The following is a 14008-nucleotide window of genomic DNA, read 5'->3' as shown; positions in this document are numbered from 1 at the left end:
ATGTTTTTAGTGAATGAGTAATTATCTAAAGATTCAAATAATGTTGTCTCTATCCTTTCGAAACCTCCCTCTCAAAAGTCCCCTGAAGTCACCCTCTTTTACTTCAAAAAGTCATAAAATAAAGGAAATTGGGAAAAAAGGGGGGAGTGAGGGATGGGGCTAATATTAAAATATGGCTTTAAAATGTTCAACAAAACATATGTATTTTAAAGAAAGACTTATTGATGAGTTAATACTGAATAAAATACTGAAGAAAAAGATGACAACATTAACATTCAAAACAAATTTCCACCAAGAAAGGGGAAAGAAGCTGAAAGCAAGGTTGAAAAGTATTAATTTCAGAAAAAATGTCACCTTTCAAAATTCAAGCGAAGATTGCTGTAATGATGAGCAAGGGCTGCACTCCAGCTTCAATGCCCTGGCCTTGGCCTAATTAACCAGTATATTAATGTGTTTACAGGACCATTGGGTATCTTCTCCCACCTGAAATTCTGAGAAGACCATTCTAATAAATATGTTCTGGCTCATTGTCTCTCCCGCCTCAGAAATCTGCTTCCCTCTTTTCAACCAGTCTCCCTTCCTTTTCTTTCTTGAGAATGTATCCCCCGCTCATTCCCCATTGTAACCCAGTACTCCAGGAAGATTGTCTTAGTTTGCTTCCCATTGCTGTGATAAAATATTGGCCAAAAACGACTTGGGGAAAAGGGGTTCACTTCATCTGACAACTCCCAGGTCAACCTCCATCGCCAAGGAGAGTCATGGCAGGAACCCAAGGCAGGAACCTGAAGGAGGGAACTGAAGCAGAGGTTTACCCACTGCCTGCTGACTTGCTCCTTTTCAATACAACTCAGAGCCACCTACCCAGGGTGGCACCACCCACAGTGGGCTGGGCCCTCCCATGTCAATCATTAAGGAAGAAAATGCCTTTTAATGGGGGCATTCTATCAACTGTGGATACCATGTGTATATTCTCTAATGAAGTCTGTTTTTACTTTTTCAGCCCACTTTTTGATAGCATTTCCCCCTTATTGTTGCATTTACAACGTTCTTGGTTTTCCATGGCTCCAAGTTCTGCATTCAGATTCAATCAACTGCAGACTAAAATATTCTGGAGAAATATCTGTACTGAATATGCAGGCCTTGTCATTCCCTAGAAAACAGAGTTCATAGAATTTACATTGGATTAGCTATTTTAAGTGCCCTGGAGATGACTTAAAGTACACAGGAGGATGCGCAGAGGCTATGTACACACGCACTAAGCCATTTTTATGGAAGGGTCTTGAGCATCACAGATTCTGACATCCTTAGAGGAAGAATCCTGGAATCAATCCCTAACGGATACTGTGTAACACACACTGAGGTACTGTGTATTCTGGATAAGTCCTTATTAATCAAGTGGGAGCATTCTGTGAAAACTAGTCATCCTTAAGTAGCAAGGAACATTGCCTAGCAACTGGACCAGCAAACTGGGTTGAAGCATAACACAGGAAAAAAAAAAAAAAAACAACCAAAAAACCAAAACCGTTCCAAGGCTTTAGGGGCAGGGGCCACCTGGAAAGCTCTCAGAGGCAGCAAGAGCTCTCTAGGCTCCCGAAGCTTTGGCCCAGGTAGGGTTCCGTGACCCGCAGGCAGCAGGCCGGCAGAGGACACGTTAGCCCAACCCACCAAGGTTTCCGAGGAGAGGGGAGGATTTCAGGTCGGAGCGGCCAAGGAGCAGAAGCAGAGAACCAGAGGCCCGCGGGGCGGAAGTAGTACTGCGGGACCCGCCCACGAGGCCCGCCCTCTCTGGCTGACCCGGAAGCGGTCGTGCGTAACCACGTACGGCACCTCTCCCTTTTCCGGTCGGCGTGCTTCTGGAGCGGAGTGTCTTCCGCAGCCCGGCCTTCACCATGAGCGTCCCGGCCTTCATCGATATCAGCGAGGAAGACCAGGTGCAGGTCGCGGGGCCCGCGGGGTGGCGGGTGCGGGGATCCCCGGGACGGAGCACCTGAGACGGAAGCGCGCTCCCCTGACCTGGGTGTCGGCGCGTGTGCGGCCGAGGGGCCGGACGCGGGCCCGGCGGGCGTCAGGGCTCACCCGGAGTCACCGAGGACGACCCAGAACTTTCCGCGGACGGGGAACAGGGTGGGCTAAGTTCGCGTGTGGCCGACAGGAGCGACTTTGAGCGTCTGAATGCGGGCCTTCCGCGGCCACGGGCGACGGTGGCGTGCGTTTTACTTGTTGGCTCGTGTTTTCTGTCCCCAGGCGGCTGGGAGGCATGAGCATCGGGCGGGCCATCCTGGACACTGAAGTTCACTAATTGGGGTGTACACCTCGGTGTACAGGACAGATGGCTTCTCCTTTTTCTTGTAACAGGAGATTAATTGTTGGGATGACAGTCTTTTAATTTTCTATAACCCAAACTATTCTTTGAAGACGTTCTTCGTGTGCATGCGTACGCTTTTATAATACCTGACAGAAACTTGGGGTTCCATATGTTACACAAGAGAGGAGAGGAGGTTATGCACACGTAGAAAGATGGAGAAGAAAGAGTATTTGACAGCAGTGGAAGTTAGAGTTCCCAGGAAGTGGCTTATATTTACCGAGAAGGTCCTCCAGTTCAGGGGCTGAATAGAGCCTTGACATTTGGCCATATTGTAAAGTGTCTTGTGGTCAGCAAGAATGATATAAAAACATTAAACTTAACTAATTCCTAGAAAAAGGTTTGTAAAGCAGGACGTGAACAAATGCTTTCTTTACATCTTGATTAGATTATATATTTGTGCCATAAAGAAAAAGAATGATTTCTGGTGTTATTTTGATTTTTCTAATATGACACTTGAATTTTCAAAATATCTTTTTTACAATACCATGCCATCTTCTGTATGAAATTACTATGCTATTGTTTGAAAAAATAATTGCATCACCTAAGGATTTGTTAGGTTTCTGAGGTTGCCAAATACATTGGTGGGATTAAAAATGTTGGCTATTTTCCCGAAGGTTCTTTTGGCTTTGTCCAGACAATTTGACATCCGTGCTTTTTCTCTCCCCCCCAACCCCCTTCTCGTTTTGATTTCGGAGATGTGTTTCACCGTGGCCTGTTACATCTTGGCTGGCCAGGAACCTGTAGAGATCCCCCTGCCTCTGCCTCAAGTGCTGTGGTCACAGATGTGTGTCACTTCACCCTGCCCTCCACCTCACCACCCACCAAATCACCCTACCCATCACCTCTCCCTGCCATCTGTGCATTTTCTAATGGAACGCTTTATACTCTGCTGCTTTAGGTTTTTATTCTATTAGCTTTAAAAGTCATCTACATTTATATTTCAGTGTGTGAATGTTAAGCCATCAAAGGAAAAATGTTATTAAAGATCATAATTAGGGAGTAAAGTGGGAAACATCCAAATGACTTAATTTAGTAGTTATTTTGATAGTACCAAAAGTGCTTTCTGACTCTGAGAGTGATGTTATGTTTTAAGATATTTGTTACACAATGCATTGATATACAATTTGATATACAAACATATTAATGAAGGCTGCACTGACAGGCATTATCTTTTTATATTGATATCTCCCAAAAGGCTTGTCTCAAATGGTTCTCAAGTTATTAGCAAATGAATAGACTATTGTCCGGATGGTGACTGTGATTTTAGTAGTGCTATTTTATATACATTTGACAGCTATAAAATTTTCATTTATTGGAGGAAAAAAAAACCTCTTCAACTTTGCCAAGTCAGATTGATGTATCTTTAGTCCCCATGCCTCCCAGTGGAGACCGCTTAGATGAAATAAGTAAAGATTTACTCCAGACCAGAAGTCCAGTGGATGCAGGTGGCATGAAACTGAATATGATCTTTGTGAACTGTGTGTCTGCATGGACTTTGTAGAGGGAGGGAGGCAATCAGCACAGTTTGAGGGCAACTAGTTAGCACTTGCATGTTACTTTGGAAGCAGGGCAGATGGGTTTCATATTTGTGTTTTGTCATAAGTTGGTTTTACAAGTGGATCTAGAGATTTAACAACCCTGTTTGATTCATAGGCCGCTGAACTTCGTGCTTATCTGAAATCAAAAGGAGCTGAGATCTCAGAAGAGAACTCGGAAGGTGGACTTCATGTAGATTTAGCTCAGATTATTGAAGCCTGTGATGTGTGTCTGAAGGAAGATGATAAAGGTTTGTTTTAATTCTTTCTACAAAGTATTTCTTACAAGTTCTCATATGAGAACGCTACCTTAAAATTTTTCTTGTCAGTTATATGCTTTGGTTTGAGACTTAAAATTTTTAAAGCAATGTGGAAGGGAAAGAATACAATTGAAAATACATTATGAAAATATTTTTCAATTAAATATTTTCAGTTAGTTTTTAATGTAATCTTTTCATATAATTTCGTGGGTTTTTTGGTTTTTTTGTTTTGTTTTGTTAGACCTATAAAGTAAGCCATTCTGGGGAAACCTTTTGAAAAAAAGAAAAATTGTGTGTGTGTGTGTGTGTGTGTGTGTGTGTGTGTGTGTGTGTGTTTCTACATATACTTGATGTTGATGGTTTTCAAATGAACTGAAGCAGTTTGGATGGACATCCAAGGGTGTTATTTCAAGTAATACTTAATTTTAATTGTTAGGCTGCTCGCCATTGAGATGCATCTTCTCAGTACACAGTATGCCTTCTGTACTGTCAACTCTGAAATATTTGTAAAGTTTAAAGATTAAATTTTGAGAGCAATTAATATCTATAATACTTGAAAATGAGTTAAGCAGCTACGAATATAAAACAGCCCTTCACTTCTAAATAGTTCTCTGCATGAGGTACAAAGTTTTCTTCAGTTGAGACCTCCTGACCTAAAATCCAGCTAGTAATTTCAAGATGATTGGGTATTATGCCAATAAAAATCATAAAAGAAAACGTGGACGTGTAAATCATGCGCCTGCTTTCTGAATGCTGGCTCTACAGTGGTGCTGGTGAAGTGAGAATTCATGGATGCTGTATTCTGAAAGCTCTCCCTGAAATCAAAGTCTTCTCAGACAATAGCCAAACTATGTACTTTAAGCATCTGTGTACTGAAATACTAAAAATACGTGCCAGATTAGATGAGCTGAAGGTTGTGTCTCCACTGACTGTGCTCTTGATGCCTCTGCAGATGTTGAAAGCGTGATGAACAGTGTGGTATCCCTCCTGTTGATCCTGGAACCAGACAAGCAAGAAGCATTGATTGAAAGTCTGTGTGAAAAGTTGGTCAAGTTTCGGGAAGGTGAACGCCCATCTCTGAGACTACAGTTGTAAGTTTAAGACTGCAAGACATAGGTGAAGAGATGGCTCTGTAGAGTACCTGAGTTTGGTTCCCAACACTCAGGTCAGATGGCTTAGCTTCCCCTAACTCCAGTTCTTGGGGATCCAGTACTTCTGGTCTCTGCTGGCACCTGTGCACCTACACACACACACACAATTTAAAATAATAAAAGTACTTTAAAAAAAAAAAAAGAAACAGCATTCAAAAGTCTATATAGTATATAAATTGTGATTGTTAGAAGCAGGAATTCTGGACTTGGACTGTCAGCAGCTTTCTGTCTTGGGCAGTCACTCAACCTTTCTGTGCCCCAGTTCCCTCTTTTGTAAGATGAAGTTATTAGTGCTGCCTTGTATTTGTGGTGAGAGCAGATAACCTCAATTAGTACTTTGGTTGTTTGTTAACCAGGCTCAGCAACCTTTTCCATGGGATGGACAAGAATACTCCTGTGAGGTACACAGTGTACTGCAGCCTCATCAAAGTGGCGGCATCCTGTGGGGCCATCCAGTACATCCCAACGGAACTGGATCAAGTGAGTGGTGTGCTTGTAAGAAATGAAGTTGCTTAGGTGGGAACTAAGGTAGTAGCAGCTCTGTGTGCCCTGAACTTTATCTTTGTTTCTCCTTTGGGAAGTGTTTTGAGACAGGAGCTTATGTGGCCCCAGGTGGACTCAGACTTGATGTGTAGTTGTGGATGAACTTGAACCCATCTTCCTGCCCCTCCTCCTTAGTGCTGAGTGCACTAAACTGAATTATGTGCTGCTCAGCTCTCTTAATAAATTCTCTCCTTTCCTAAATCACATTGTAGGTGAGAAAGTGGATCTCTGACTGGAAGCTCACCACTGAAAAGAAACACACCCTCTTACGACTACTCTACGAGGCACTCGTGGATTGTAAGAAAAGGTATTCATCCCGGAGTGTTGGACTGGCTCCCGCTGTGGTAGATGGGCATGGTTCTTGAAGATAAGTTGAGCTAGTCGTTTTTCTTTGTTCTCCACAGCATCAGAAATCTTAGCTCCTAAGTAATTGCAAAGACTTAACTGGGTAGCATGACTAGAGAGCTGGAGATATGGTGTAGTTAGTAGAGAGCTGGGAGGAGCCCTGAGTACCACACCCGGAACCACTTAAAATCAGGTGTGGTGGGGTGTGCTTCTGATCCTGGTGCTGGGGAGGCAGCAGGATTAGGAATTCAGAGTCATCCTCTGAGGTGTATACAAAGTGAACTTAAGACTAGCCTGGGATACATAAGTCCCTGTCTTTGAAAAAATAAATAAATTTTTTAAAATTTTTTTTTCCTCATCTTTAAACTTTCCAGAAAGCAAAACTTGAATGTGTTCTAAAACAATTGTAAACCCCAAAGCTCTATATGATGTTAGATGAGGTTATTTAATGTTTTAATAGTTCCAGGATGATGCTGTCGTTTTTGTTAAGAGGCGGTGTGGGCTCTGAGAAAGAGAAGTTGCTCTGAGCTGAGAACTGCAGAATTAAATGAGTTCTTTCTTCTTGGGTTCCTGCAAGGTCTTGGTGTAAGGCTTCTTTCTCATCAAACCCACTGGCCAAAATACCTTCTATTCAGTATCCTTGCTTTAGGTGCCTGCAGACAGTCAGCCATGTTGTCTGGCTGTTTAAATGAAGGCTAACCCTAGCTGCTATACCTAGCTTTTTCTTATGTGTTTAATACTTCTAACGATGATAATGATGACGACGACGACAACAACAACAAAACCCCACCATTCTTCAGTTAATTTCCTTACACAAATTTCAGCATAGCTTTTAGTGCTAGTATTAGTAAGATTAATTCAGTTGTTATGTAACAGTGCTTACCTTTGTATTCTGTGCTCTGAAGCAGTGGGAAGTTTACTCTATGGTGGCCTGTTTGTGACAGCATTTTAACCAGTTGTGAATAAAAGGTTGAGAGGAAGTAATTTTACTTTGAAGACTATTTAAGATGGAGTACATGCAGACTATAAGAGACACATGTATTTTAGTATACAGGCTGTAGAATCAGGCCTCTGGGTTGCAGACCTTGAGTTTATTTGTATGGCTCTGAGCAGAATAGACTGCTTAGTGTAGCTGTAGTAAATCAAAATGAAAACAGTACCCTTCTACTCCTTACCTCAGGTTGTTAAGGACATCACATGGAGTTTCAAAGACTTCATTACCAAGCAAACACTTGTTAATGTGAATAGGACTATCTTCCCTTTTGCCCTTTTCATTTTTAAGCTTGCCTTTAGGAATTGAGTTGGTTTTTCGAATGCAGTGGTTTTAGGTGATGGGTTTTAAGATTGCCTGTGAATGTAAGGTGCTTGCTGGGTGGAGTTGGTACCTCCTCTCTGGAGGATTTCTCTTTATAGCAATGATATGTTTGTTTGGCTCTCAGTCTGTTAATGTATGGCGAGGAAATAATGGTGTTCCAGAGAAGCAAGATAGGTCATTACCATCTACAAGGACTACTGGATATGTCCTGGTGTTTGCATATATACCTGATCACAGCTGTGTACTTTTCTCTTTTTAAAAAGTTTTATTATTAGTGTGGAGGTGGGAGTGTGCAGGAGGGGCACAGGAGTGAGTGAATGTCAGAGGACTGTTCTCTCCTTCCACCTTTCCATTGGCTTCTGAAGGTCTTCCACAGATGTTCCCCTTTGCAGGGCAAGTACCTTTGCCTTTGAGGCTTCTCTGGTATTCGTCTCTTGGTCACTGCTCTCTGTCTTCCCTACCTATTCTGGTGTATTTGTTCTCTGGGGTTTGCTTGCTTGCTGGAGTTGTGGAGGAGCCAGGGACCTAGTGTACCTTAGGTGGACTGGTTCTTTGTGTTGGTGGTTTATATTCCCTGTAGCACACTTGGCATGTGCCAACTCTAACTCTAGTCCCATGGCACTGAGTTTTCCCAGAATACTGCCTAGGTATCCATGTGGCTCTCCTTCCTCGTGTCACACAGTGGTTCCAGGTGTTGGAGGGCCTCATTGGCCTCCTTTGTAGCTAGCAGCCCTCCTCCTTATCTCTGTTACTATATATTTCCTTTTTGCCAACAGGAATACATATATTTAATGTTTAGTTTTGTCCCCACTAGAAGACATCCTTCATGAAGGGAGGGATTTGTTACTAGAACAGTTGCCAGTAGGCAATTGTTGTATATGAATCAGATGAGCCACTGTTGCTAACATCATCATGGCCAAGCAGTGGCTATAAGAGGCAGAGATGTGAGCCGCTGTCCAGTGCTAGCTTAAACTGGTGAGGATGTGCCTTCCAAAGGCACTCAGTGTGAAATTTCCTGGATCTCTTTGTAAGCATATAAGAACTCTTTCTTCCTAGTTTTCAGAACTGAGAATGCAGTTTTACATCTGATCCTTTATTCTGCGGAACAGATGCAACGCAGCGTGTGCCACTGTGTGTTCTTGGTCTTTCATCAACATGTGTCTGCGCTCCCCTCAAGAAGCTCTTCTCTTTAGTAACACGTCTCCTTTTACCTCAGGTTCTCTCTCCTTCCTTCCTTCCTTCCTTCCTTCCTTCCTTCCTTCCTTCCTTCCTTCCTTCCTTCCTTCCTTCCTTCCTATTTTTTGTTTTATATGTGTACCTGAGGGTATGTATGCATTCAGGTACCCTAGAACCAGAGTTAGTCAGTTAATGAGCTTCCTGATGTGGGTGCTGGAACCAAGCCCATGTTCCCTACAAGAGTAGCTTATGTTCTCAATTTCTGAGCCATCTCTCCAGGCCCTTCTTCACACCTTTGTAATAAAAGTCCATGTCTGTAACCCAAGCTGTTTTACTAAAAACTTGAGATCTATATGTGTGAATGTTTTCTGTGTGAACTTCTGTGTATAGCCCATGGCACCATGTACTCGGTGTAACCAAAATGAAGTGACATTTCTTTTCTTCGTCTCTTCCTTATCAGTAAATGCCAAGATGATGATTTCATCCTCGCTTGCCTCTCCATCTTCTGTGATGGCCATACCTAGTTATTTCTGCTTCTCCAGTGCTGTGTCTGCAAACATCACCATTGTTTTTCTGCATTGTTGCAAAACTCCTCAAAATAGTCTTCTGTAATCTCTGATGAGCATGATTTTTCTTTGAAATTTCAGTATGTTATATAGTTTTTCCATTTGTTTTGATCCAGTGTGGAAGGAATCCGTAATGTGGCACATAGTTCCAGCATACAGTCTCACCAACTGTGTTAGTGGATAATGAAAGCTGTCTCACCAGTTTTATAGTGACAGACTACAAAAAGTATGCTTGAATATTCTCTCAGTGTATCTCTTGCACACACATTGTACCTGTACCATATTCTTGTTTTTCACACCCTAGACAAGGGGACTTCTATCAGGTCAGGATTACCATACATTTCCCAGTCTACACAGGAGCTGGTTCCTGCCTCTATATGACTCATAAGGAAATGGTTGCTACTTTTTAAAAGATATATTAAATGTATTGATTTGTGCGGGGTGTGTGCGTGTATATGCCTGTGAACATGTGCCATGGTGCACAGGTGAACACCAAAAGACTACTTGTGGGAGTGAGTTCTTTGCTGCCACCATGTAAATCCCAAGGATCAGACTCAGGTTGTCAGGCTTGGCAGTAAGTGCCTTAAACCTGAACCACCTCATACACCTATGTTTTAACATTTTTAAGTGGTTGAGGGAGAAAAAGCCATATAAAGAGTAATACTCCATGACATGAACATTATGTGGAATCCAAGTTTCAGTATATGAGAACTTGTTGGTGTGCATCTATTCACGTTCATGTGCACATTCTCAAGCTGGTTTGGCTAAGAACTGAATGGATAGAACAGACCCATTAGCTTGCAAAACATTTAAAAACATTTACTCACTTAACCTTTGCAAGAAGCTGCCTATTCCATTCAGAATGGTCTACTTTTTAAGAGGTGGTGGTGGTGGTGGTGGTGTTTTTGTGTGTATGGGTATTTTGCCTGCATGTATGTCTGTGTACCATATGCCTGCCTAAATTTTAAAGAGTGATGCTATTTAGCTAAGCCCTTATATGACATATGCCATGCTATGCAGTTTAAACGGAGTATTTGATTTTTAATAAAAAGACTTGTAGTTGTACTAGATTAAAATATACTGTGGTTGCTAAGACTAGAAGGCATAGTGTGCCTGGAATGGAGAATAGATAAACTATAGACTATAGTAGTACATGGGTTTCTTAATGCTTTCCTTTGGATTTTTATAATTATAAATAGCAATGTTTTTAGACTGTGTGTGTGTGTGTGTGTGTGTGTGTGTGTGTGTGTGTGTGTGTGTGTGTGTGTATACATTCATACAGACATACATGTTTGACGATCCAGGTTATCAGGCTTGGTAGCAAATGCCTTAAACCTGAACCACTTCATATGGCTATGTTTAACATTTTACATATGTATATAATACACATACATCATTGAACTTAAGGCAAACACAACTCCTACTGTGTTTCTTAGGTTGAGTGCAGTTAGGAAGGGAAAAAAAATCTCTAGAAAAAGACAGGGGAAACCCCAGTTTTTCTCAGCAACCGTTTCTGAACTAGCTGAAAGTCCATCCATTAAAGGGAGTAAGAAAAGGCAAAGGTAAATGCTGAGCTTGGTTGCTTAGTTTTTTGGAGGTACTGGGAGCTAGAATCCAGAGCCTTTCACACACTTGGAAAGCACTTTACCATTGAGCTACATCCCCAGCCAGGATAATCATGTGAGCCTCCAAAGTGAATGAATGTGCTCAGGTTTTCTACCCTCTTATGATAGAAAAGCCTGACCATCACATACCTGTAAGGATATTTTACATCAGAAAGCGCTATTTCAAGCGGTGATGTAAATGCTTGATGTTGGCTCAGCAGCCACACTGTCCTAACAACCTTTTTGTTGTTGTTTTGTTTTCTTTGTTTTTCGAGACAGGGTTTCTCTGTGTAGCCCTGGCTGTCCTGGAACTCACTCTGTAGACCAGGCTGTCCTAACAACTGACTTAATTTGAGCCTTTATGCTTTTGCCTGACAAGTCATCTTGCCCTGCCTTCCACTTTAGCCTGTTTTACAGCAAAGACTAGAGGGTCAAGGGAGATTTCCTATTTTAAGGTCTCAGCTTACCTGACACACCTTCAGAGACTCTACTTACTCTCTAAAGCCACCCCCACTTTCTGCCCTTTTTTTTCCCTTGCCTTTTATTTTCGTCATTGTACTCGATCATTTATTAGTTTTCCTTAGTTGACAGGGTCTGTGAGTTTTTTTTTTTTTAAATAAGCAGCCACCTTGGTCACTGTTTCATATATGTATCGGTAAGTATTTTTAGGAGAGTGTGACTACCAAAATTCAGACCATTGAAATCCTCCTCTTTTTAGTGATGCTGCATCAAAGGTCATGGTGGAATTGCTCGGGAGCTACACAGAAGACAATGCTTCCCAGGCTCGAGTGGATGCCCACAGGTAACGTGGAACACTGCTCCAGTGAGCACTTAACCATCGACTTAGAGATGAGCTACAGGAACTTTGGCCAGGCTTGCCAGAACAGCCATGCTGAGCTGCAAGGGGCCCCGACTCCCCAGAGTTCCTGATCCGTTTTAATTTTCCGTGTGCTCTGAGCCATTTATTCCAGAAGTGTCTGCTGAGTGCTGCCGAGCTTCATACAGACTTCAGTTCAGCAACTGATGTAATCTCAGTAACAGGCCAGAGCTAGTCAGTAGCATGTTTGGGATTGATACTGCATGTGAAACAGCACTTGGTATTTACTGTACAGGCTTGTGTCGTTAGAGGCTAATAAGTACAACTGAAGAACTACAACTTACTCTCTGGTTAGTTTTTTCTTACTAAGGTATGTAGATGGGAGAAAGTTTGGTTACTTAGCAAAATTTAGCCATTTGCTAACGAGAAAATAAGGACTTTGTGCTGTGTCATTAACATAAAATGAGGCTAGAATTAGGTTTTTATGAAATTTCTGTAAAGGGTTATTATTGAATTATTGAATGTGTACTTGGACATGGCAGGGGTTCCTGCTTTGGAGTTAGACTGCCAGTGCTTAAGCTTTTACCAAGAATTTAACTGGTATTTGCTAGCTGAGCTTGTTTTTCTCAAGTGTCTTTCATGATCTCTAAAATGGTCATGAGAACAGTGAGCTATTTATTGCTGTTACATTACAGCTGTCAGAGCACACCCTCAGTGAAATAGTACTGACCTGTTTTAACCTGAATTTGTATCCTGTCCATCCTATATTGAACTTAGATTATTAAATTAAATATATTTTATGATCTACAAAATAATCAACAAGCTAGAATTTCAAGGCTTTTTGTTTTCTTGTCAAGGTGTATTGTGCGGGCACTGAAGGATCCAAATGCCTTTCTTTTTGACCATCTTCTTACTCTAAAGCCAGTCAAATTTTTGGAAGGCGAGCTTATCCATGATGTAAGTAGTTTGTCTTTGGGTGTGAATTGTATTCTCTCCAGAGTCTTACATACTGAAGCAGCAGCCTTGCCTTGTTTTGTATTCATGCAGGAGGTTACTGGAGAGATCCTACCCTCTCTTGAGAACAGGCTGGTAGAACCAGCTTTCTCCATCCACTGACCACTGTTCCTTTATCTTCTGTCTTGGCCTGGCCATATTGAGCTTCGTTAGTTACATTTCTTTTTATTACTTAATATCACCACCCCAACATAAAATAAAAAGCCACAGTCTTGGTCACTACCAAGTGTTGGTCAAACAACCAGCATTTCAGAGGCTGGGGCAAGGAGGTCCCTAAGTTCAAAACCAGTGTGAGCTATATATAGCAAGACGTTCTCTAGCAACAAACGAACTCCATGTTCATAGTTTTGAAGCGCAAGTAATTATTTTATATTGTCTTCCACTTGGGCTAAATATCTTAGAGCTTAGTGTACAATAACTAGATGGTGTTTGGGCAGTAAGCTGATAAAGGCTTCTACATTAAATGTGGAGAATTATTGTTAGAAGTTGTAAAATATCCTGAGTGTTCATACAGCTTCTGTCTTGATATTATTTTGTCTCTTATCTCTGTAGTTATTAACCATTTTTGTGAATGCTAAATTGGCATCGTATGTCAAGTTCTATCAGAATAACAAAGACTTCATAGATTCACTTGGTAAGTGTTGGGTATTGATTGGGTTGGTTTTGTATTTGTTTTTGTAGGTGTTTTGTTTTGTTTTTGATGGAGAGATGGGAATGTGCACGGAGCCATCACAAATAGCAGTGAAGTACTTATTTTAAAAGCTTTAAGATTTCATGATGAAAGGCTAATGGTTATGATTGAGATACACACACACTTGACATTATTGCTTAGACACATGTTGATGTGTATAAACCATAGTTTCAGAATTATATAAGGTTTCTCTCCCCTTTATTAAATAATATTCCATATATGGTTGACGCCACTGCCAAAAATGAATGTGTAGTGGTATTTACACGGTGGTAAAAGTACTCTGAACTAGAGTTGGAAGACAAAAGTCTTGATTTTTGTCTTTGATGTTCTTTTGGTTTCTTTGGTTTTGTATTTTTATTAAAATGTAATTGGTGTGGGTGGGTGTGCACTCACATGTATGGATGGATATCCGAAGACAACCAGGAAGAGTCTGTTCTCTCCTACTGTGTGGGTTCCAGGTATCATGCTCTGGCTTGGGGGCAAGTGTCTTTCCAAGCCAAGCCATCTTGCCAGCCTTCGAACTTAAACTACTTGTTTTTTTTTTTTAACTTATTTATTTATTTATTATTTTCTTTATTTACATTTCAAATGCTATCCCGGAAGTTCCCTATTACCCCCCCCCCCCC

General features: G+C 41.5%; 1 protein-coding gene across 1 annotated transcript in view; it reads left to right on the top strand.

The window, feature by feature from the left end:
* The first annotated feature begins 1822 nt into the window (after positions 1–1822).
* The window catches only part of Eif3m (eukaryotic translation initiation factor 3 subunit M), a 17872-nt gene continuing 5686 nt past the window's right edge, over positions 1823–14008 (top strand). Inside the window, exons 1-8 of the mRNA XM_021192540.2 lie at positions 1823–1931; positions 4019–4151; positions 5113–5251; positions 5668–5791; positions 6067–6161; positions 11579–11662; positions 12535–12634; positions 13244–13325. Of these exons, the coding sequence (XP_021048199.1) occupies positions 1890–1931; positions 4019–4151; positions 5113–5251; positions 5668–5791; positions 6067–6161; positions 11579–11662; positions 12535–12634; positions 13244–13325 (799 nt within the window). The 5' untranslated portion in view covers positions 1823–1889. The remainder of the gene's footprint in view (positions 1932–4018; positions 4152–5112; positions 5252–5667; positions 5792–6066; positions 6162–11578; positions 11663–12534; positions 12635–13243; positions 13326–14008) is intronic.

This window comes from Mus pahari, chromosome 3 (assembly GCF_900095145.1).
Source record: "Mus pahari chromosome 3, PAHARI_EIJ_v1.1, whole genome shotgun sequence".
In the NCBI taxonomy this organism is placed as follows: Eukaryota; Metazoa; Chordata; class Mammalia; order Rodentia; family Muridae; genus Mus; species Mus pahari.
The sequence above is the reverse complement of the archived record's forward strand: the minus strand, read 5'-3'. Positions and strand labels throughout refer to the sequence as shown.